A 26,157-nucleotide genomic window follows, 5' to 3' on the forward strand; every position below is an offset into this window, starting at 1 on the left:
GTATAAGTTTGAAAATGTCCTTATAGGACGAAACTGCAGTAACGTTAGTAACAAATAAAAGTGGTAAAAAACATAGAGATTTTCAATTATCCTTTCTTTAATAATGCTAGTCTTTGTTCTAATCGAGGTGTTATATATACACAACTATTTATTCAAAACAATATGAATCAGAAAAGTGGAAGGAAGGATGAAAAAAAAAATTTGTGTAGGTGACAATTTATGAACCAGCACATTATGTGAATGTTCAATATGACTCAGATTTCTTCAACAATCCTCCCTTCTGATGTAGCCACAAAACATTCCTGATCTGATTCTGGTAGTAAATGTTTATACAGCAATTCGAATCTTTCCAATGTGCAAAATGTTTCACAGTTCGGTATCTTATATTTTTTCGGCTTCTCGGAGCTGTAGTCTTGATAATATACCTGGATAAACAATAAACAATTGCGATCAAAATTTTCATTCACTAGGGTAGGTGTTAAAACATGAGGAAAATGCAATGATAAAATAGATTGACTAACTAATGGTGAATATGATTATTCTTTTGAAATTCAAGATTAAAGTTATTTGTATTTGATCATACTGAAACTTCATGGAAGTTGCATCATCTTCTATTTTTTATGTCATTCCTTATAATTTCTTTTTGAAATTAATGGAGAATGTAGTATACATTATTCAGTTACATGTATTACCAGTTTTGAGTTACAACCATTTCAATGCTGACGAAATATTCTCAGAATATACCTGATTTTTTCAAAGTTGAATATCCAAAATCAATTTACAATTTTCCTCATCAATTATTCACTTAAATAACACAAATCAATGAGTTTAGCAAACGCATGAAAACAATTTTGGAAATTTTATAGCATAGGTGGTATATATTTCATTCAAATTTTAACTCGATTTCTTCTTTCGTTTGACAGGTATTATAAAAAGCGTATGAAAAAACGACAAAAAATCTATTCGTTTATGAAGATTGTTGTCTCTGAAACAACTAGGGGTCTATTACAAATATATCAGTTTGGTGAAAGTATGATAACAATTTGCCAAGTTTTTGTCTATAATTTACAATATACGTAATTGAAAAATAATATTTTTTCAAACCCATTATTTATGCGAAAATTAATAATGAGAAGAAGAATAAAAAAATGTTTTTCGTTAAATAAATCAAATCACCCCATGTTCAAGAATCGGAGTGATGATATTATTATCAACAGTTATACCCTACGCTATGAGAAACATAAACAATAGTAAAGAAGGTTCATGTTTGACAGGAAAAATGTTGAGAGAATATATATCAGAGCAAACATGTCTTAGGTACGCCACGTGTTAACATAATGATTCATTTCGGAAATGTTCAAATTTGTTCATGAGATCGTACCTACATTCAGTGTCAACAAATTAGTGAGGTTTCATTAGAATTTACACCTACCGGTTGTTTTTAGCTGATTTTACTATTGATAGTTGTTGGTTCACAGATGGATCACCTTCCGGTTCTGATTCAGGTATTTTCAGTCGCAGACCCAGGACAGAGATATCAACCTGCCTAGGAAACTATGCGACTGTATTTCAAGTGGAAATTTACGCTATTGAATTGTGTGCGGAAAGATTGAAAGATATGAAGACTTAATAGATTATCTCTGGTCTGGATTCCTGGCCATACTGGCCTGGAAGGCAATGAAGCTGTCGACTCCCTTGCAAAGGAGGGTGCTGCTAGCAGCTTCATCGGACCTGAATCTGTCATTGGCATCGCTTTAGGCTTTGCCAAACAAAGATTGAACACATGGATGGCAAGAAGATTTATGGACTTCTGGCAGAATCTTCCAGGATTGGCTCACTCCCAGGCGTTTATTACCCCTCCGAAGCTTGATATCAAACAGTTGTTGGACTACAATCGGGATGAACTACGATGTCCAACAGGCCTTCTTGCGAGGCACTGTCATTTGAATCGTCATATGCAGAGACAGTGTGTGTCGCCTCTGTTTGTAAAATGATGAAACTGCAGAGCATATATTTTGTCTAAAGCAAATGAACTCTAAATGTTCAAGCTAGTCTCGATATATCTACACAGTAGGTTTAATGGACTGACGCCTATCAGAAAACAACTACTCCCCTGGCTAATACCACGAAGGGCGTTGGATTATATCCGACAGGGGTTAGTGCGGGAATTTTCAGTGCATATGCAATTGTCACTTGTTTTATTGTTGTTTGCCAATTCGTGGTATTATCCAGGGGAGTAGTTGTTTTCTGATAGGCGTCAGTCCATTAAATCTACTGTGTAGGTATATCGAGACTGGCTTGAACGTTTAGAGTTCATTTGCTTTAGATTTGTTTACTGCCAGTCTTCAAGCATAGCCCACTGACTAATAAGAAAGTTTTTCTTCCTTATTCAGAGGAATCGGGCAAATTACGGATATGCAGTTGGTTAGTACCTCGTCCACTAGATGGAGTGACATTTTGTGATGTTCGCTCCAACTTCGGAAGAGGAATGAAATACTCTGAAAGAATTCCGGTTTTCAATTGTGGAATATCATTGACTTTAGGTCGATGATGGTCACTATCTTGCACTGATGAGTAGCTAATAAGCCCGAAACCGGTCTGCAAGTGTGCCCGTTCCAGAATTGAAGGTCGACTCTTTCAGTTGTATTGCCAATTGCATATGCAGGAAATTTTCTGTGAAAATTCCCGCACTGACGCCTGTCAGATATAATCCAACACCCTTCGTGGTATTAGCCAGAGGAGTAGTTATTTTCTGATAGGCGTCAGTCCATTAAACCTACTGTGTAGGTATATCGAGACTGGCTTGAATGTTTAGAGTTCAATTGCTTGAGATTTGTTTACTGCCAGTCTTCAGGCATAGCCCACTGACTAATAAGAAAACATATACTTTGTGCCCGCCCCGCTGGGGACCGAATCAGGTTTTTAGAACTCGGCAGAGTTGTAGTCTTACCATCTGACCTGAAAGACCACTCAACATACAAACTAATCGGCTTCGTTAAGAAGCTGGCTTCATTTGGTCGAGTGTGAATAGGTATGAGCCACAATAAACCCTTGCGGGTTGGGGTGGAGGGTCGAACAGACCTACTCACTTTGGACCTAACCTAACCTAACTATTGCTTCCTTGGAAATAATGACACTTGCAATGGTAATTATACAAGCAAACTTTTTGGTTGGCTAAATTGCGACCATAAAATGCCGTTTTCGAGATATTCGCAAAAAATCAAAATTACTGGATTTCATTTTCTGGCTCTACTGTCTCTACATAAAAATAAGGCGGAGAAACTATTTGTGTAATTTCGGTACAAAACTCCCGATCTATCCGACACTGAAGTTTTGTCTTTAATGATTCTGATAAATTTGCTCGAATCAAAACAGTCATTGAATTGGAAAGAATTTGTATAATTATTAGCAAATTTGGGGAATCCTTTAGGATGCACTTTTTTTCTGTTTGAGAGACTCTAAATCAGCTCAATTGTTTCAATAGGTGCAGTACTAGGAAATTGTTTCTTTCAGTCTTTTTGGGTATTTAACCATCCACAATCTGAAAAATGAACAAAGGTAAATCTGCTTGATGTAATGAAGGGCAAACTGAAAAGCTCTGAAGTGTTCAATCAGTCAGTAACAAATTTTTTCTAGGATTAAATATAGGAAAAACAAGCACCTCATATGAATTTAGGTATATTTTTTCCGACAGACGTTCTTTCGGTAGGTGGAAGTTGAAAACTCAAAAAGACATTGACTCCTCCACAAACATGTCTTTCAAAGAATACTATTGAATAATTTTGGACATCAAATGATAAAATTGGCGGTATCAGAAAAGTTTATGCTTTCAATAATATTCACTGATTGAAATGTATTATTTATATTGGATCGCGACTTGAAATCATAATAGGTTTTTGTCTAGACTATATGAGCATTTCCAAAATTCAAAATTTTTAGGAATGAAGCCTTTCCGAACCATATCTAATCAGAATATTGATTTTAAATAATGGCGAAATAGAATTTTATTTATAACCAGCTATTGACTTTGAAGTTTCGTCTAATAGACTCAGTATATCGTAGATTCCAAAATTCATGATTTTTACCTGAATATTCTTTTTTGTCTATTGCAATAACTGTTCGACCTTTGTCTGCTCTCGTAAAAATAAAATTATTGTAACTTGATTTTCAATTATTCAATTCTTATTTTCATCTCATTGAATTAAATTTCATTAAGAGGCCCAGACTTCAACTATTCCATGGACTATTTTAAAGATACTTTTTCCTCTGAAGATTTTTGTTAGGGCGTTTTGTTTCGAAGATACAGGGCGAAAAAAAAATTCGACAATAACAATTTTGGTAATTTTAAAATTATTAACGTAGCAGAAATAAATATATAGCGTATTACACTGGACCTACCAAATAATAAAAAATCTAACAATTCCGTTGGTACCCATCAACAACATTCCGATTACTACAAACGAATGTACCATTGGTTACAAGAAATGCAGTGTAGTTTATGCACGATGGTGCACCAGCGCATTTCAACATATTGGCTCGAGGGTTTTTAACAGTAACATACATACATTGCTAGATTGGCTGAGGTGAACCTCACTTATGGCTTGCTCGATCACAGGACTTAAGTCCCCTGGGATATCATTTTCAACAGTTCTTGTAGATCAAGAAACATGTAATATTTGGGAATGAATTGTTATTGTCGAAATTCGTTTGCGCTCTGTATCTGTATCAAAGCTAGCTTCTTTCGATACGTGAACATTCTATGCTTGCAGAATGTTATGTTTTGGTTCAATGTTATGATATTACGATCAGCGAATTTTTTCAATAACAACATTTCGATGTTGGATAGAACAGGAGTTTCTAAGTTGACTTGTACTTCTGGTCCCAAAACAAAAATATAAAGGCAAAAAGCGGTCTTATTAATGCGAATACCGATTCCATAGTAATTCTATTTTGAAGTTCAATTTGGTTAGTTTATTCTTATGATGTTTAATTATTATTCATCATGTAGCTAGGAACTATCATTACAATTGAAATTAGTGATGTAAATGCGAGGAATAACCTAGATATAATTCAGTTTGTCTTGAACATGTCTGAAGAAGCAAGTGTGTAGTGTGTTGCGGTTTTCTAAACTGTTTTATGAAAATATTTGTGTGTTATTTGAACACTTAAGCCTATAGCCTAGAAAATGATGCCAGGAATAGACGTGAAAATATTCGAAGACAAATTTAAGGAATACAATAACAGTTGAGAAGCATTTCATTATTTCCGTAATCTTCTCACCTTAATTCCTCTCACACCTTTGACATTGTGAATTTCGAAAGTTATGTAACTTCCGTAAGGCGGTATGTGATTGTAGAATATTCCTAAGAATCTCAGTACGGCTGCTATGTTTGACTCATGAGCGCTATAAAGAAAAATCTTTGTATGTTCATGTCCCTTTCCTTTAGATTTCGCTAAGGAGTCGTCAATAATTTTTTTGATGAAAAATCCTGAAAATAAAACGCAAAAAGTTAATGATAACGGCGTTTTCACTTAGAATAAGTTTGCTCATCATCAGGCTGCTCTGAAATTAGTAACCTATATTAATAATACTAGTCTCTCGAACAAACTTTGTCAAAATTGAGCCTGAAGATATTTCCAGCCCTTATTCTAGTTTGTATCATACACACAGCTAAAAATTTAACTCAGAAATAATTGACAATAATAACAATAATATGAATATGAGTGATAAATTCAAAATTTTGTATGATTTGAAAGGGGTACATTCTTAGAAGTTATCATATTTGGTAAAGAGAGGTTTTTGCCTTTCTACTTCTACAGAAGGAAAACTTTTGAAGGAAGGTAGAAAGCATTTGAGATCAAAATTGATTCTTTACGAAGATGTGTAAATCATGCATAGAAATTACTTTCAGACATAAACTGGAAGAAAAAGACATCCCTTGTGATTCAATATTGAAGTAGTTCGAATTAAAGGGGTTATATTTTTTACGAGTGGTAAATTTTTAGGAAAGAAAGTTTTTGGCTTTCTACTACTCCATCTTGATACAAAAACAAGAAGGATGAGGGAGTCTTCCAAATAAAGGAAGGAAGTAACTCTATACATGGATGTGTAGATCATGCAAAGAAGTAACTTTCAAACACAAACTGAAAGAAAGTTCTCCTGAAACAGTTACTTTCATATAAACATTGAATTATACGAAAGAAAAAATTCTTTCGAAACAAATACTTCTATATGAACACTGAATTATACAGAAGATACTTTTCTCTACTCAGTTTGTATTTCAAATATTCGTTGTGAAATAAAAATCAGATATCATTCACATGAGTTCTACTTTAAATGAGTGGTAACAAATTGCACTTACATAGAACTTTGCCATCCACTTCCACCCACGAACCATACATCTTTATAAAGAGTTTATTTTGAACTTGATTGCTTTCTTTTCTTCTTTCGAAAGTTTCCCACATATTTTGTATGAAGTAGTAGAAAGCCAAAAACTTTCTTTTCCAAAAATTGATCACTCCTAAAAAATATAACCCCTTCAATTCAAATAAGATTTCTCTTGGCTGGGATTAAATCAAATAGGTGAATGAATGTCATTACGATGTCATCGATGACATAAGAAGATCAAGCTTATTCCGTGACATTAAAAAATCGTAATTCATGAATGAAGTGTGTGTATTTTCTATAATGTTATCCAATTTGGTACTGAAGAGAGCCTTAGGGCAAGTGTCTTAAGGCGAAACATCGGTGTATACCAGGGAGGATGGCAGTGTTCTATTTAAGTGCAATTTGTTACCATTCATTTAAAGTAGAACTCAAGTGAATGATATCTGATTTTTATTCCACAACGAATGTTTGAAATACAAACTGAGTAGAGAAAAGTATCTTCTGTATAATTCAGTGTTCATATAGAAGTATTTGTTTCGAAAGAATTTTTTCTTTCGTATAATTCAATGTTTATATGAAAGTAGCTGTTTCAGGAGGACTTTCTATCACTTTGTGTCTGAAAGTTACTTCTTTGCATGATCTACACATCCATGTATAGAGTTACTTCCTTCCTTTCTTTGGAAGACTCCCTCATCCTTCTTTTTTTTGTATCAAGATGGAGTAGTAGTATGCCAAAAACTTTCTTTTCCATTAAAGTAGTTGTTTTGAAAGGGGGCTTTTTCCCAGTTTTTGTCTGAAGAAAACTTCCACCCACGAACCATACATCTTTATAAAGAGTTTATTTTGAACTTGATTGCTTTCTTTTTTTCTTTCGAAAGTTTCCCACATATTTTGTACAAAGATGGAAATGTAGAAAGCCAAAAACATTTTTTTCCTGAATATACATATATACCCATTTTACATATACATATACACATATAGAGTGAGGCATCGAAAACTCACCGTAAGGTATAACTACCAAGAAAATAGATTTTCGAAAATAAAGTAAGTTCTGACAAAACTGTTTTTGTAACCGTTTTTGTAATTCTGGAATTTTTTTTTTAAACAGATGTCTGAAGTTTGAGATTTCAATGAATTGTTCTTTCGATTCCTCATTGATTGCTGTACTAAAAAGGATATTTTTTTGCCTTGTTTCCTACAAAAGTCGAAATGGGTTGGATTATTTACGCCCGCAATGTATAATCAAATTAGAAGGAAAATTATTCATAAATTATATTAACACTTTTTTTGTTTTTTCTTGGAAAACAATAGTTATCTATCTGATTCATTACTCTTCGATGAAAATGTTCATAACATTGTGAACCGGACTATACTTGTCTATAACATACGGTTCCTGCATTCGATAAGTTTCCGTAGAATTTCCTTTAACGATCATCAAAAAATGTTGAAACCAAAGTTGAACGCGTTTCCAATAGGGATACCTAAGAATATGTTGGAATTTGAAAAACTCGATATATCAGAATTAGAAATGAAGTTAAACATTTTGATTATACAGTGAAGACGTAAAAAGTCCTCCTCCCCTAACTTGTGCACGGAACAATCTATCGAAGTTGGGTGAAATTCTGGTAAAATGATACTACTTTTACTACTTTATGTTGTAAAAATGATTGTGGTCACATGGCCTATTGTTAAGAGAACACCATCAACTTTTGCTTTTAACGTAAAGGGTGGTCATGTGGCTCCTGGTTTTGAAGGCCTTCCGATTCTCCATCCAACACCGCTATGTTTGTGAAAATTGGCCAATCCGTTTCAAACTGACAAGCGTTTGAAATTTGCTTCAAATATGTTACAAATGAATTTGAAATCTGAATAACTTCTAATTGTAACAAAATTATTAATAAAATTTCAACTATTTTAATACCAATAATATGCCCACCCATTTTAACAATTTGAAACGGCTTGACATATTTTCACAAACACAGCAGTGTTGGAATAAGAAACGGAAGGCCTTCAAATTGAGCAGCTACGTGACCCTCTTTTATATAAAAAAAAAGTTGATGGTGACTTTTCGAAACGTGGCCATGTAACCACAATCGTTTTTATGCCAAAATCTAGTAAAAGTAGTACCTTTTTACCTGAAGTTTTCCTGACCTCGATAGCTTATTCCGGTCAAAAGTTAAGGGGAGGAGGACCGTTTACGTCCTCACTGTATACCCATTCAAACAAGTGCAAACAAGTCCATGTTTGGAAGTTTTTCAATTCCTAACTGAATCTTAAGAGCATATTATTATTTTTGTTTTGTTTCACCCACCTAATTTGGAAATTTGAATAGTTACCTGTGGAAAGTCGCTTCTGTAGGTCTGTCGCCGAACTTGTATTGTAGTCTAAAATCGCTAAATGCTTTATGAATGGGTAGGCGGCCTTAGACCATTCGGGAATATCGAGGCCATATTCACTCTGCAATTTTATTTATATTAGTTTCGTACGTAGGCTGTAAAAAAATACGGTGAATGTTCAAATTACGGGGGTTGCGTTCATTCGATTAGCGATTTTTTTCATTTGAACATTTGTTCCTAGTTTCAGCTGATTAGCGTGTTTAGTTTGTTGGTGAGGCGCATAAAAGTCATAAAAAATGTTTTGAGTGTTTCGCGATTTTCTGCTATCGAATAAAATGGATTGAAGAATTTGCATAAAATTTCGTGTAAAAATGGAATTGAGTGCTCAAAAACATTCGAAGTGCTGATAGTGGCGTACGGTGATTGTACTCTGAGTCAGAAAAATGTTTATATAAGAGGTACAAACTTTTCACAGACAGTCAAGAAGATATGAATAACGTCCTGGATGACCCAGCACATCAACAACCGATGAAAATTTTGAGAAAGTGAAGAAAATTGTCATAAAGAATCGTCGAATCACTATTTGAGGAGTTGCTTAAAATCTCAGCATATCGGTTGGCTCATTCCATGCCATTTTTTCGGAAATTTTTAGCATAAAGCGTGTGCCAGCGAAGTTCGCACAAAATTGCGGAATTTTGACCAGAAGAACCGTGGCATGAGCATCAATCAGGAATTGTTGAATGACGTGAACAGTAATCCACATTTGCATGGGAGGGTCATAACTGGTGATGAATCATGAGTATTTGGTTATGACATCGAAACTAACATCCCATCGTCCCAATGAAAGAGCCCAGATGAGCCAATACCAAAAAAGCACGTCGAGTTTGTAGCGTAGTGTTCCAGGATTTCTTGCCACATGGTCGCCGCTTGCGAGTAGCAATACCAAGATTAAAAAAACACCGTTATTATGCTTCAGCCACCGTATTCACCAGATATGACTCTTTGTGATTTTTTTCGTTCCCAAGATTGAAAAGACCTATGAAAATATGGTGTTTTGCGACGATTGAGGAGATAAAAACCGAATCGCTAAGAGATATCAAGTACATACCAAAAAGTGCATGGCAGATGTGCTTTAATGGCACAAGTGAATTTCATTTGAGAAGGACAATTTTGACGGGGTCAAAATAGTAATTGATGAATAAATACACTTTTTTTTTGAGAAAAATGAAAACTTATCTTATTTTTTAACATCAGCGTATTTTGTATGTTTTTGTCAGTTCACGAGGTATTATTGATCAGCTTTGTTGACTCTCCTTTCGAACTTCGTTGCGTGTATTTGTTATTTCGAAATATAATTCAAACAGATAAATCACATCACTTTTTAGGTATTAATTGAGATCAGCTGTTCTTGAGGGGTCAATATATATTATTTATGAGGTTAAAGTTGTAATACTATCCTGATAATAGTCAATAGTTCCAAAAATAGTTCGCAGACATATCATGCAACACGTGCATACGAAACATGACAGTCGATTAAAACGTACCAAAACACGAAACTTTCTCAAACAACAAGCTTTCCACGCTGCAGTGCATGCAGGTTCGTATCGGTGTGATAAATAAATGATCAGAGACATATTTGATTGAATTTCACCTCGAATAATAAACAACTACTCACCTCCGTTGTCAGTGTGAAATAAAGTTCTGCAAACGATTTACTGTAGAGGCGCTGTCCTGTTTTAAGCTCCAAATGCTTGATGATCTCGGTGAAATTCTCGTATAACTTTTGACCTTCTGATGAATTCAGGTATTTAAGATAGGAATCTTGGAAACGAGGACAGTTTGCATGGGGATCTCCTAAAACCTGTTCAACCATAAATATTTAATAAAAGGTGTCGTAGGTAGATCTATAGATCTAGAAAGTTCACGATAGTACTATGATAAAATGTATCAGAACTTATCTAGTAATGGAATTGAAATGATAAAAAAACTTTTCCACACCAGAACAATACAGTTTCTCGAAGCACGTTGCATTAACCAAGTTAGCATCATCATACTAAAACAAGTTTTAGTATGACTTGATTAGCAAAACGCGCGTCGAGAAATAGTATTTTGTTTTGGTATGGGAAAACTATTTTCGATGAATGAAATTATGAAGTTTGATAAAATCATATGCCCCATGAGAAAGGGTTCTGCAACTATTTTTTTTGTGTGTGTACTAAATTGATTTTATAGTGTACGACATGTTATTCTTTGGATATGTGTGCCACATAAGCAAATAACACCAATAATAACAAGAGTTCTGAACAATTAAGTGATATCAATACATATTCTGATCATAGATGAAGAAGATAAACAGAGTTTGAATAATTCACGAAAACTTGCCAAATTTTACAATTTTGTGCTAGACTTCTATTTCATCGTGAAGAACTACCCGTGAAAAGGCCGAATGATTTCTCTAGAACGCTGATTCATTGTCTATAGACCCTCAAGCTGACGACATTTCAAAACATGTGTTTTTCTGTGCAAGTTCCGTGACTCTTCTGAAACTTTCATTTTATTGGCACTTGGGTACCACAACTGCCCTGGTGGAAATTATTTTTTTACATTGTTGGCGTTGAGAGTTATGGCGTCAATGGGCCATAATATCTGCAATTTTTTTAACCAAGTCTTCAGGAATTATTTATTTATTCTTCTGAAATGTTTTAATTTTGGATAAGAACTAAAAGTTTCCAATATCGAAATTGACTTAACTGATTGACAACTATTGATAGAAAAACTGCTTATACCAAAACTTCGCCTCAATTAAGCAGTATCATGAATATTGACATCTGAAATTTTGATGAGATTCTGTAGGTAATGGCTTTGTCTGAATATCAGTCTTATGTTTCTTTATTTCAAAATATTTGATGTGGTTATTGTAGAGGTATCTCAGAAAATTATTTATTTTTGCAGACATGCAGACTGATTATTTCAAAACGTGCTGACTGGTTACCGACCATTCGATTCGCTAATGCCACATATTCGATGATAATAATTTGATTCTTCATCAACCAACAAACTGTGACGCCAAACACTCCATTGATTTTCTATCTTCACTTTGAGTCCAATCGGAATTACCGAAACCAATGAGAGAAATACAATAATTTGTTGAATGAAACAGCCTGGAATTGAGAGTACTTTGTGGATATCTCAGAAAATATTTCAAGTCAACATGATGAACGTTAAATAAACAATGAGTGTCTTCCTAAGGTTCCAATTGAGCTTGAAATCATTGGAGTCTTCATTGATTTACAGTTGGTATGATAATTTTTGATAACCTGAGATATTTTTTCCATCATTGTAGAGTGGTTATTACTTGATAAGATTTTTGATTGTTGTATTTGCGCTCTTTTTGTACCCGAGTACATCTTTCAACCTCCTATTTACGGCTATGAACATGAAACATTGTCAAATCACCTCCAAACAAACATTTTGAACATGGTTTGAGAATTAAAAGAATGGGTATTCGACGAATTAGTTTTAAGAAAACTTTCAAAAAAGAATATACTTACGTGATCTTCATCAACAGGCCAGTAGTTGAAAGGAACAGGCTGCCATTTTAGTTTTTTTTCCCAAACGTGTTTTCCCGTTGGGGGAAATAAGGAGGCGAGTACAAGCTGCAAAGACATTTTTGTTCTGTTATAATCAGTACATCTGGAATCCACAATGTCCAATGTAAAATCTCCCAGAAAATGTGAATATTTCTTTCTCAAAGCTTTTCCTATACCATACTCTTTACGTTTTCCTTCCTAGAAGAGATCAATTCATCAGATATATTTTTCCTTAGTTGATTAGAATGCTCTGAAACCTAAGAAAAACTTCATACAATGAAAAAGCTTACTAAAGCTCGAATCATTTGCCAGTAGAACCACATCGCCTCAAATTTAAAGAAATATTTCAGTTACAAACCAATTGATTGGAAAACTAAAGACTGACCTAATGTTCACAATATGACTACTTTGCATTATTGTTACGCATGATTGTAGTCATCTACTGATGATGATAGCTAGGATAGCGATAAACAGTAACGAAATAACTCTCTCATCTGAAAATTATTTTTCAAAATTCGTAACTTGGACTAAGAAATGTTTTCAGAGTAAATTTCAACTTACACGAAATCCACTCGGCTTCGCACGCGCGGAGTCGTTTTTGAAAATATGAAAAGTGGAAGTTTCGCCCTCCAGAAAGTTCAAGAACAGTCCAAAACATTCGAACGTATTCCAAAAACACTTTATTGTGAGATTTTCACTAGATTGTTTTACAAAAACGCAACACGTGTTTCGCCATACAATGGCTTCATCTGGCGTGTCTTTCAACTAATTCTACACATCAATACTAAATATATATATAGTTTATGGAGTACCTGAAATCAAAGTACCTGTAAACGAAGTACCTGAATTTTAAGTAGCTGATATTTTACCTGAGTTTCTAACGAATTAAATTACCTGCACTTATGTTCCATTTTCACATTTGAAAAAATATATTCAGTAACGGAGAGTTATTGAGTTCTAATTGATCATTCAGTAAATTACCCGAATTCCTGAATCTATTGATTTCTAAACATTCTAGATGATTAAGTTTCAAACTCTTCTCTTCTAAATGTAACACCTCGTACTCATGATTGAACTCATGTCCTTCTGCTAAAAGATGGTTTGCAAATGTGGAATTGGTCTTTTTATTTACAAAACTACTCCTATGTTCTTTAATTCGTTGGAAAAATGTTCTTCTTGTTTGGCCAATATACAGTTTTGGACAAGAGCCACAAGTCAGCTTATATACTCCTGATCTATCCGACACCAAAGTTTTGTCCTTATTGTTTTTAATAAATTTACTTAGGTTATTATTCGTTCTATAAGCTACGTTTACGCCTTCTTTCTTCAAAAAACGGGCAATATTCCTGTTTGGTTCCCCCACATATGTCAATGTCTTATAACTAACGTTATCGCATCTTGAATATGGGTAGACCAGATCCATGGCTTGCTTTTGTCGTTTTTTGGAAAGAATGGAGCTTACAATATCTACCTTATAACCGTTATTAATCGCGATTTGTTTGATCAAATTCAGCTCTTTCTGGAAATCCCTATCAGACAGTGGAATATTCAATAATCTGTGAAGCATACTATTGAATGCAGCAACTTTATGCTGGTACGGGTGTGTGGAGGAATTATGTATGATAATGTCCGTGTACGATGGTTTCGTACACATTCGAGACTATTCGAAAACATTCCAGAAAATCCTGCAACATTCTGAAACGTTGTGGAATATTCTGGAACAACCCAGATCATTGTTGAACGATCAAGAGACTTATGAGGTATGATAGCCCTCTGTGTCCCAAAGTCAAGAGCTGCTGTGATTGATATTTCTAAGGCCTTTGACCGTGTGTGGTATGAGGGTTTGCTGGCCAAACTTTGATGAGATGGCTTGTCGGATCATTTTTATGTATGGCTCTGCAGCTTTCTGAACGAACGTTTCCTGCCAGTGGTCGTCGATTGATATGTATCGAATACGTTCACCATCAACGCTGGTGTTTCCCAGAGATTCATATTGTCTTCAACCCCTCTTTTTATTGTACATCAACGACTTATTGAAACAAACTAAGAATATATTGATTTGCTGACCACAGCACACATGTCTCGTTATTACGTTTGGATTCCAGCACATTGGCTGCGGATGCACATCTTCACCGGCAGCAGGAGGTTGAATACCTTAATGAGGATCTAGAAGTAATTTCGAATTGGGGTGAAAGTATCTAGGTTCAATTCAATGCCACTGAAACCCAGGCATCGGTTTCGCTTTCTACTTCGATTAGTTTATTGGGGGTTGAAATGGATACCAATATGTCTTGACACAAATCATGTCGCTGGAATTGCAAAGGCTGCTCTCAAAAGCTTGGAACACTGTTCCGAACCAGGAAATTGTACACACCTCAAAAACTTTTGATAGTTCATACAGCTCAGATGAGACCTTTTTGGAGTATTGTTCTCATGTATGGAGCTCCGCCCCCCAAAAATACCCTGAAGCTGCTGAATTCCATCCAGAAAAGAGTCATCCGCCTGATTGGAGAAGTGAACATCACTTGCAACCTTGATAGTCTGAAATATCGAAGAAAGATTGGAGATTTGTCTCTCTTCTATAGATAATTTCACGGGAAGTGTTCAAGTGACTTGGCACATCTGATTTCACCATGAGCGGTACATATCAGAAATACGTGACGGACTGTGGCTGCCTTTCCTTTTTAGGTTCAACTCAGTACACCTTGAACTTCACTGTTTGAGAACTCTTTCATTTGGATAACGGCGTTTATGTGGAATGCACTTCTTGAGAACGATTTTCAAGGTGGATTTAATCTGCAGCGATTCAAATCCAATATGGATCACTATCTTTGCATAAGTGCCTTAAGGTTTTTCCTGTATTGCTTGTGTTTTTTCCTTGAAAAAATACAGCAGAAAGTTCCTGTTTACCCGAAGGCGTGCTTTTGAAGAATATAGTTTCGCCTTCTAGACATTTCTAGAACAGTATTGAACATTGGAGAGAGAACATTCCACATAAGCTCAACTTCGACCTCCAGAATGATTCACTACTAAAGATGCAATTGCAAACTTTTTTCATCGGGCGTATTGCATTGGTTTGCCAGGCCGCTTGAATTTATTTTCTCGGGCGGTAGTTTGAGTTTTGCGATAAATTATTTGTAGACGTATAAAGAAAGAACAATATGTAGTGAATTGCTTTGTTGAATCTCAAAGGTATAAGGCAGCGTTTTCGATGAAAGCTCGCACGGGTATTACTGCCGCTTCGATTTATAATTAAAAACTACTTTGCACTGACGAGTGGCCAAACACCCCTGGAGCGGTCTGCAAGTGTGTTCCAATAATTGAAAATTGATTGCGACAGTTGTATCAACAACAGCATACGCAGGAATGACTTCAGTGAAGAATCTTGCATTGACACCTGTCGGATATAATCCAACGCCCTTCGTGGTATCAGCCAGGGGAGTAGTTGTTTTCTGATAGTTGTCAGTCCATTAACCTACAGTGTATGTAATTTGAGATTGTCCTGAACGAATTGCTCTTTTAGATAATTTGAGAATGTGTTAAATTATAACAATAAAAAAAATCATTGAAAAGAAAACATAATGAATGAATAACATGGATGAATAGAGAGGAGTAGATTTTCACCTTTTTTTTAAACGTTACAAAGTGGAAAGAATATGTTTTTTTCCCCTTTTGAACACTCAAAAATAGATCAGTTTTTTCGCATAGCTGATTGCATTTTTTGCACATCGAATGAATTGGAGATTTCAATAGTTAGTATATTCGTTTTTGGAGTAGGTAAATAAAAACAGAGTGAGCTTTTACTGTTCAAACAGGGTATGCTGAAGTTCAGTTGTGAGTTTATATATAAAATTGCAATTGTGTTCCTCCAGAGATAGCAACGAAAATCTGTGTAGTAATAAGTTATTATCTAAACCTCGTTCGGGATAAATTCCATCGTTTCTGTATACAATATACTTCAAGTATTTTCGTTCAACTGATTAGAGCAGATGAATGTGATTCAAGTGAATAGGAGAGCAAATCAGCGAGCCATATTCTAAATGCGTTCTCACATATGAGGTAAAGAGAGCAAAGAGGCTATCCTCATTTTTGAAGTCTTTACAGTTTCTGAAAATCAAGCCAAGCCTTTGTTTCAGTGGCGATGCGGTTTGGATTATGTGCGATGAGCTCAGTTAAGAATCCAAATTAATGCCAAGATCTTTCGTTACATTACACCGATCCAAAATAATTTGATTTATTGAGTAAGTGTTTTCCACAGGTTTGATTTTCATAGTATAAGTAGTGTAATGACATTTCTGTATATTTAGGGGTAGTTTATTTGTTTCACACCAAGAAGTAAAACAGTTAATATCCTTTTGAAGTAATTTACAGTCTCTTTGAGATTGAATGACTTCAAATAATGCTGCTCGTTATATTTTCATATATGTCATTCACATATAATGAAAAGAGAAGAGGGGCTAAATTGCTTCCCAGAGGTGATCCGCCGGTTGAAAGGAAAGTGTTAGATTGTATGACATCGTCACATTTCAACCATTTCATACGAAACATCACGAAACATACATTGGAATTATTCGTTTCGAGTAACTTATTACTACTTATGAACTATAGGACTACATCCACTCAACTATTTTCACGATGTTTGATAATGATTGAATTGATTTTCACTCATATATTTAGATCATATTAGTGCGGACGTGAAAAGCCGCCCACGCCTTGACCTTTGAACGAAACTGGATATAAAGGCCGGACAAAATGTAAGTTAAAAGGCACCATTTTTTTTGCGAAAACAATATTGTGTTTTACTTGCCACCGGAGAACGCTATCAACTTTTTTTCATATAGAAAAGGAATATGTCGACTGAACATCATAATTACATATTCTAGTAACACTTTAATGTGAGACTCTCGCCAAAAATGAAGTATCGGTCAATTCCATCACATATCACAATTTCAATGAAAAATTAATTGAAAAATCACTGCTGTTCATCGATATTATAATCTTCAAAAACGAAGCGTGACGCTATGTCTCATTAATATGAATAGAGACAGAAAATGAAATCCAGATTTCCCACAGATTGAACACCATACTCGAAAGAAGTGAAAATAATTTTGTTGAGAGGACGAAAGTAATCTGTTTTATTATTTGAAACACGTTTTTGTGTGGAGGATTCAATCCTTACTGTTTTTTTTGAGTATATATGTATATCAGAAAAAAGTAATCAGTTTTAGTTGGCATTGTGGTTCTGGCAAACTTCGGAGATTCCGTAATCAGTTTTATTTTTCAAAAATTATTCCAATAGAACCACATAATTAATTTCACACAAAACACTTTTTCCGAAATTATTCGTCGTTAAGCGAAGGTGATAACTACTCTTCTCGACGCGCGTACCACCAGCCAAGTCTGGGGATCTTGGTTGGTGAAACTCGCGTCGAGAATTGAATTGCAGTCCTGGTGATTGAAAAAAGTGCTAGTTTTGGATTTTACAGAGCCAATACCATATTTGGATCTTACATGTTTGGATCTTGCCATATTTGGATATTACCGTATTTGGATCTTACCTTATTTGGATCTTACCATATTTGGATCTTACCATATTTGGATCTAACCATATTTGGATCTTACAGAGCCAATAACATACTCATATTATACTTTTATCAAAAGAGTTTGTGAAACCTTTAACAAATCATATGTTCATGAGCTTTCCATTTTTTCATTAACACAACACAAGCAATTATTCGGCTAGTGAAGAATCACATGAATGAATAACTTCAAGGTATAATTCCCATTATCGTATGATTTCATATAGATACCAAATAATTCTGCAGGATAGATTAATGCTGCAAATTAAACACTGCATCAAGCATGGAGGTACCATGTAAAAATCACAGAATGAAGAGCATAGGTGCAACATTTTCAACATATATGAAGTTTCCTAAAGAATGTTCTCAAAATTTTTTTATTCAATTTACCGAAATCTGCTCTTCGACATGGTTCTAGGCAGAAAATCCTTGAGGTCATGTCTTGATTTATTAACATTTTTTGGAATTCTATTGTGGTTCCATACAATATTCGAATTATAAAAATACATGTTACTTTTTACAGTATTCGTTCTGCAAGAATGCGTCTAACTCTGAAGTGTTTTGAAAATGTTCTATTAACTGTAATCGGAAATAGTTCAAGTGACATATGATACTGGCAAACTTTCTATAACTTTGCGTACATTTCAAAACAGTTGTGAGTTGATAAAAATGTAATGAAACTGTTTTAAATGTAATGAAACTGTTTTAGCCTTACGTTCGTCAACTGTCCGTTTCCAAAAGGATAGTAGGTTTCGTTAATGAATGGATCATTTTTGTAGATGACTTTTTTATCTGGTGTTCTATCCCCATGCCGGAAAATCTGAAAAAAATAACATATTTAGAAAACGTCAGCCGGTACGATCTCAAAAATCCCAATAAGCTGTTGTTATATTACAATCCATTACTTCAGATTTTTGTTTCAGTTTATACCCATACCGTGTTAAGAATCACACGTTAAAAGGTAAGACCTCGTTAGTCCTTAGCTCGCACAAGTTCTCAACTTTTGAGAGTTGCCGTTCGTATGGGCGCGACAGCTGATTAACGGGAAAAAAGATTTTAAACAGATTTTAAAACCATAACATTTTTTCATGTCTTTCTAATTTTTACTAGAGTGACATCTATTTTGTTTCACTGTTAACTTTCAAAACATTTCACAACTTATAATATATGGAGGTAACATTGAGTGATATTTTTTCGGTCATACGAAACGACATATCTTGAAAATGTTGCAGAGTTCAAAACGCCTTAGTTTTTGCGAACACATACTCATTCATTCATTCGGTCGGTAGCCGGGCGGTTCGACGTGGGTGCTTTGTTCACTCAGCCAATCAGCCGATGTGTGAGTCGATGTTTCAAGCCTCAGACTGAACGCTAGATTTTCACTTGTTTCATCCAACCCGTGTTAGGAATCACACGTTGAAAGGTGAGACCTCGTTAGTACTTAGCTCGCACAAGTTTCGAATTCGTAGGGGTGCGATAGCTGGTTAACGGAAAAAACATATTTTAAACATATTTTCTTATTTTTTCAAACATATCAGTGTTTTGAGAATAACGGAGTACAAGATGTTTCATATCTCCATGAAAATCTGGCCAGCGCTATGATAAGCATACATGAGAAAAATTTAAAAAATTTAATCAGTAGAAAATCTTGTATGCCCCAAAGGAAAACTAGGAAGCATTAAATATTGCTTCATTTGGCTATTGAACTCAATGATCACATTCAATTAGTTCGTATTCCGCGAGGAATAATCAATAATTTGAGCTGATCAGAGGATAATAGATATCGCACGGAAACATAACCTCAAAACTGCTTTCAACCCCGCTTCTCGATATGAAATGATGGAAATTCTTAAGAGTAGAGAAATACGAGACAAAGTGTTGGAGATCATTGATATTTACAAGAACACTTCAGGGGTTCCACGGGGCACTCATCCATGACCCACTTTGTGGAATATTTCATAGGGAGGGTTTCTAAATGAGCTATTGCTGAAGGATGTTACCAAGTTAGCTTACGCAGACAACTTACTAGCTATCTTCACAGCTGATATCAGTTAAAATTGAGATGAAATGAAGCAATAATTCAAATCAATGAATGTATGAAATATAATGACCTAGAACTGGCTCCACAAAAACCAAAAGCAGTCATTTTCAGGAAAATGATAAAACGGGTGAGCAACAGTGTGTAGAAAGCTGCGAAAAACTTGCAAATAACAAACTAACCAGAACTTCAAAGGCTCTAAGTCTTAGGATTGGGAAATGTTGTATAACGTTGCTCACCGATTATTTTATATGTATTATTTACATGGAACATGTAAGCGGAAGGAGGAGTATAAATAAGGTTTACCATTGCATTATATACGGTCAATGATTGAAAATTGAAAGTAATTTACGAAATTCATAATGTTATCCTAAGTGCACTTAGTACCTGTATATCGGTATATTCGAGAATTTTGAAATCCTAATAGTTCATATTTTTCATCTCGATATTTATTATTCAACATTTTACATGGTCACACTTTTATATATATGAAAACACATTTGAAAGTCTTTTACATTATTAATTCTTAGAAAGTTCAGAACCAATTATCTATATGCAGTATCTATAATTCGTAATTTTATAACCTGCGATTAATTTAATGTGTAAAGCGTACATGTTATATGAGAGTGTGTGTATTTGTGTAAATATATTGTATGGTAGTCTGCATTGATAAATATACTTATTTTATTCTCACTATAATTTTATACTTGGTTTCATTGTTAGTAATTTTAGAATAGTACTCTCGAATAATTTGTTTGTATATACTCATGGTGTATACGCCTACATACAAGAGTACCTACTGCTTCCGAGGTATATTCTTGTTTATTCACAATAATGCTGCATTTGTTAAATTATACTCTGTAATTATTTTTCTTGTGTGAATAAATATTATTATTATTATATATTATTATAGAGAACAACAACGGTTAGATCATTACAGGTAGAGGCAGGATTCATACTGATTGAGCTGAATATAAAATGGTGAGTGACGTTGAAAATGCTTTCGATGTTATTATTATAGGAATATGTATGTATTTTTATAAATATTTTGAAAGGATACATGACAACGAAATAGAAGCATTCACAGCAAAATGAATTCGTAAAAGGAAGTGTTCATATAGTTGAGAGTGGTGTTTCATATTATTTCAAATTTTGATTTATAATGTGGTGGTTCATATTAATAATGAATAATTCATAAAAAGTTATTGCGGAAAATTACCGCAGCTAGTACTCATTATTTTCCTCAATGCATGAAATGAAAAGGTTGAAGGCTTGGCAACTTTTTCAAGCAAATGAATGCACTAGAACTGTTTCATTGATTGAAATGCACATAAATGAGTAATCATGACAAATCAATATTTCGAATTCGCTTTAGGTTTTCCAGGTTCATTGACAGCTGATATAGACCACTATAAATGAATAGATCACATCAAACATATACATTATGTTTATTATTGATATAGAATGAAATGGATAGAAGCTTCTAAGTACAGCTACATATTGATCAAAATCACAGATTGATCATATTTGCTTAGAGAAGATTTTCAAAACTTTTCAGAAGTGTTTATTGATAATATGTCGGTTGTTTTGTGAAATTGAAACATTCAGAGTGGAACGAATCTAGTGTCTATTCACTTGTCATCATATACAGGGTCTTTGACGACGAGCGCTCGTTAGGAATATATGGAGAACGATTCAAAATTAAAACTTGAAATTTTGTGGTAGTGGTTTTTACAAAATGGCCTTCTCAACTAAAATATTTTCAACTTCCGGTCACTTTCCATTATATCCGAAGTTTTATTACATTTTTTAATTTCTCAGCATATTTTAGGTCCACTTTGTATAACAATGCCTGTACCTAAATTTGTTAGTTTTCGAGATATCGATTTTTTTCTGAAAAATTTGACAGTTACAGCACCACTCTGAAAAAATCATAACTCATAGACAGTAACAGTTAAAAATGTGAAATTTCACAGAATCATACCTTAAGCATCAAGTCATGAACAGGTTCATCGAATTTTCGAACATAATTCACAGGGTGGTCGAAATTTCCACCTAATACAAAACATCGAGAAAACTGTTCTATACCTGAAATACACCCCTGGAAAGATATATCCGATTTTGGGAAATATTTGAAATGTTAATCATTCGAAGCAATAACAAACCAAGAATGCTTTGAAAACAAATGAAGTTAGAACAAATATGTCAAAATTTGATGCGATATAATTGACGTGTATTTCGTAGTTTTCTATTTGTGTGCAAAATGTCTCGTTTGGGGTATTATAATGAAGATTTCCCAAATTTAAAAATCATTTATGGTGAATGCAATATGATAATGGACAGAACTTGTCGTGTTTTTGCAGAAAGATTTCCAAATCTACACAGACCCAATAAAAATATTCTGAGAAGACTTCTAAGAAACTGCCGTGATTTCGGATCTTTTTCGTCTGTCATCAACACAAATACAACTACTCGTAAACAATGAGCACATCGGAATTGTAGTTTTGGCCTACTTCACAGCCTATCCAGAATATTCGTTGAAAGACGCAGAAAAGTCACTTTCATGTCCGTCAATAAAGCGGATTTTAATTAAACATAAGTGGCCTCCCTTTAAATATCACCAGGTTCAAAATCTGAAACCTCACAACTTACCTGCATTCTGTGACAACCATTCTGCGAATGGTTTGTTATCAAGATACAGGAGGACCCTGAGTTCATGAAGAACATGATATGGACAGCTGAAGCCAAATTTGCCAAAGCTCGTTCGCCAGCGCAACTTCCAGGATTCATGGAGTTTTAATGTTTTTTGCGCTATAAAGGAGGAGCGAATTTTATGTTTATATCTTTATGAAGATAATTTGAATAGCGATAGATATTCGCATATAATTAGGAATGTGGTTGCTGAATTCATAAGGCATGTTTCTGAACAATACTGTTAGAAGTTATGGTATCAGATGGATGGAGCCCCTGCACATAGTACTGATACCGTTGCTGGGTTGTTGAATGGGATGTTCGAAGATCAGTGGCTTTGCTACAATGGGCCATTTAAATTTCCTCCTCGCTCTCAGACTTGACGCCACTGGACTTCTTCATCTGGGGATATATCAAAGAAAATGTTTATGCGGATCCTCTGAGTGATAAAGAAAAGATGAAACGAAGGGTTTTGAGACCTTTCAATAATTTGATCCCTGACTCCATACAGAAAGCTACAAATAGTGGTATGCAAAAAGGATATATTCTTGTTTAGAACAAAACGGCAATGTCTTTGAACATCTGTTGAAATGAACCACAATATTATTTGAATTTAAAGAAATTAAATTAGATTCTGAAATTAAAGTAAAATCTAACCTTAAAAAATATAAACAAAATAAAATTACTGTATTTGATATTAATAAACAAAGATATAATTCATCTCTCTGATAGTATTTTATTTCAATCCATCCATTTTCATGTTGAGTTACCTTTTACCAACGACAGAGTTAATATTAGTTCATTTGTTTTCAAAACTTTCTTGGTTTGGTATTGCTTCGAATGATTTACATTTCAAATATTTCCCAAAATCGGATATATCTTGCTAGGGGTGTATTTTAGGTATAGGACATTCTTCATGAATTTGATACCTTTTTTTTCGTAGTATCCAAAAATAATAGAATAGTGTATGGTTTCCATTTGAAAAAATCGTGTTTCATCAGTTTTCTCGATGTTATGATTTAGGTGGAAATTTCGAACACCCTGGAAATTATTATCGAAAAGTCGATGGACTATTTCATGACTTGATGCTTAAGGTGTGATTCTGTGAAATTTCACATTTTCAACTGTTACTGTCTATGAGTTATGATTTTTTCGGAGTGGTGCTGTAACTGTCAAATTTTTTCAGAAAAAAATTAATATCTCGAAAACTAACAGATTAGGGTATAGGCATTGTCATATAAAGTGGGCCTGAAATTCGCTGAGGAATTAAAAAATGTAATAAAATACAGGATGTTTCATTCGAAATAAGGAAGTTGCCCTCAACTTCGGGTATAACGGAGAGAGACCGGACGTTGAAAATATTCAGTTGAGAAGGCCATTTTGTAGAACCCACTACCACAAAATTTCAAGTTTTCATTTTGAATCGTTCTCCATCAATTCCTAACGAACGCTCGTCGTGAAAGACCCTGTAGTATGAATAAATATTTCAACATATTTTGAAACTGAGAAATGGAAAGGAAAGTTCTATAAATTGTTATTTGCAGTTTGGAATAACAATTGAAAATAGTATGTTATAGTTGGGTTCTCATATAAAAATATTTTGCTACATTTCTCTTCCTCCGCGACTCAACAATTGGAAAATGCAATCTGAAGGAGTATATTTTTTTGAATTGAAACAGAAAATTTCAACAAATTGAGCAGGTTTTATCAACATCGTTGATCCTCTTGAAATTTTTTTAATAGTTTTTTCGCACCACGAATGAATAGTTTTTTTTCATTTTCAAAGCATAAATACGTGCTTGATTACATTTCATTACGAAAACATTTTTTACTGCGTTGACCTAGCCAATCAATCAGAATTCTTTATTTCAATTGATTCACTGAATAATTTTTCATCTGGGATATAGTTTCCCAAAGTACATGAGATTATTGATCATCCAAGGTTGAGAGATGTAGGTAATTTAGATCCGATTTTCATTTTACAGGATCAGTGAGTTGCAAAAAAATGAGTAGTTGAGTCATTCCGTTAATGAAAAAAATATAAAAATTTATTGATACAGTTTACTGCTGAATCTTCATTGTGAGGGGTTTCCAAAAGCGGTGTTTCGCTATAAAATATCTTTCTCGAAGAAAAATGAGGAAATCATTATATAGACAAAACGTGTTTGGGTTTTGAAAATCTTTTGTAGTGAAAATCATGCAATGAAGTGTTTTTGTAAGTTTCATTATTGTAATGGTCGAATTCATTTTATAAGAGACAATATTCCTAATTATTATCAGCTCTTTTGGTAAAGGTATTCAAGAGAGAACTATCGAGAGAAAGAGAGAGGGTGACAGAAACATAATCCTCCTTTGTGATGTCATCCAACTATATAATGTATACCTATTATACTATCTGAGTTTTCGTCCTGCTAAGAAAATTGAATATGGTTTAGCTTTTGACAGCAGGAAAGCCTTATTGATGAGAGATGGAATTGAAATCTCTTCAACAGAATTAACCCCAATCATTTATGAATGAATAAATTATAGTATAGTTCATCTCTTGATGATACCAATTTGGTTGTCAGAATGTTCGTCGAGAAGAGTGTTACAATTATGATCTTGAGAGAAAGATTGTGTTGGATTTTTTCATTTATATAGCTTGACAATGAAGAAATTCCATAATTGAAAAAAAAAAACAATTCTTCAACAATTTCAAAAATTCTTCAAGTTTTTCTGAAAACGATTACGACTTTCTCATTTGCGAAATTGGTCGCAGATCAATTTTACTAAAATTTATTAAAATATCATTTTCCAATTCTACGAAAAAACAACGACTTTCAGGATATCTTTTCATAAACAGTGCGGGTTTCAATTTTACTAAAATTCACTCATTTCATATTTCAGTTCTCCGAAAAAATAAGATGAATTTCATCTTAGGTATTGTTTTACAGTTACAAAAAATTGTATATGAAACCTATCTTGAATATCAAACACTGGGTGGAAATTTTCATATCAGATAGGTAAAAATATCATTGAATTAACTTTCAGGTCATTGTTTACTAAGAGATGAAATAATAGTTTTTTTTTCTAAGACAAGTACTAATCGAATATTCCAAATTTTTGCCTTTTGTGCAATCTCAACTTACCACATGTAAGAGTTCCAATGTGTTTTCAGTATGTTTTCTATGCTGGGGTCGCCCTTCAATCAAACTTAAAAAGAAAACTGTGATGAGAATAACCAGAAGTTTGGTCATTTTAGTTTGAAATACTGGTTGTGTAACTACATGATTCGTTTATATTTGGTGGTTTATCTGAATTAATTAGTTATCAGTTCATGAACCGCTAAGAATATCATAAAAGAAAAATAAATTCTGTTTTAAAGGAACATTGGATCTTTAGAGGCGGTTGTTCATTAAAAAGCCGGTATCTTTTGAATACAGATGTGATAAAAAGTATAATATTAATAAGTGAAATGTGGATTTGAGTAATATTTTCAGAAATAATTATGCGAAAGACAATTTTCCGAAAAAAAAAATTTGAAAGGGATAAAAAG

General features: G+C 34.0%; 1 protein-coding gene across 1 annotated transcript; it reads right to left on the reverse strand.

Annotated features, from left to right (window-relative positions):
- Positions 1 to 200: 200 nt before the first annotated feature.
- Positions 201 to 25,910, reverse strand: LOC111505536 (venom acid phosphatase Acph-1). Its single transcript, XM_074173001.1, has 7 exons — positions 25,751 to 25,910; positions 18,609 to 18,713; positions 12,276 to 12,512; positions 10,400 to 10,585; positions 8,725 to 8,845; positions 5,281 to 5,489; positions 201 to 425 (listed from the first exon to the last, which is right to left on the reverse strand). Exons 1-7 carry the CDS (start codon positions 25,856 to 25,858, stop codon positions 255 to 257), a joined length of 1,137 nt encoding a protein of 378 aa, XP_074029102.1. The 5' UTR covers positions 25,859 to 25,910; the 3' UTR covers positions 201 to 254.
- Between the last annotated feature and the right edge of the window lie 247 nt (positions 25,911 to 26,157).

Source organism: Leptinotarsa decemlineata, unplaced genomic scaffold, assembly GCF_025532065.1.
Source record: "Leptinotarsa decemlineata unplaced genomic scaffold, Ldec_3_MD MMD2_tig00000199_RagTag_RagTag, whole genome shotgun sequence".
In the NCBI taxonomy this organism is placed as follows: domain Eukaryota; kingdom Metazoa; phylum Arthropoda; class Insecta; order Coleoptera; family Chrysomelidae; genus Leptinotarsa; species Leptinotarsa decemlineata.

Excerpts from the sequence above, each read along its gene's own strand:
- LOC111505536 (XM_074173001.1), bottom strand. The coding sequence starts at position 25,858 with ATGACCAAACTTCTGGTTATTCTCATCACAGTTTTCTTTTTAAGTTTG. Across the intron at positions 10,586-12,275 it reads GGCCTGTTGATGAAGATCAC|GTTTTAGGAGATCCCCATGC; the intron begins GTAAGTATATTC and ends ATGGTTGAACAG. Across the intron at positions 8,846-10,399 it reads ATTTCACACTGACAACGGAG|AGTGAATATGGCCTCGATAT; the intron begins GTGAGTAGTTGT and ends ATAAAATTGCAG.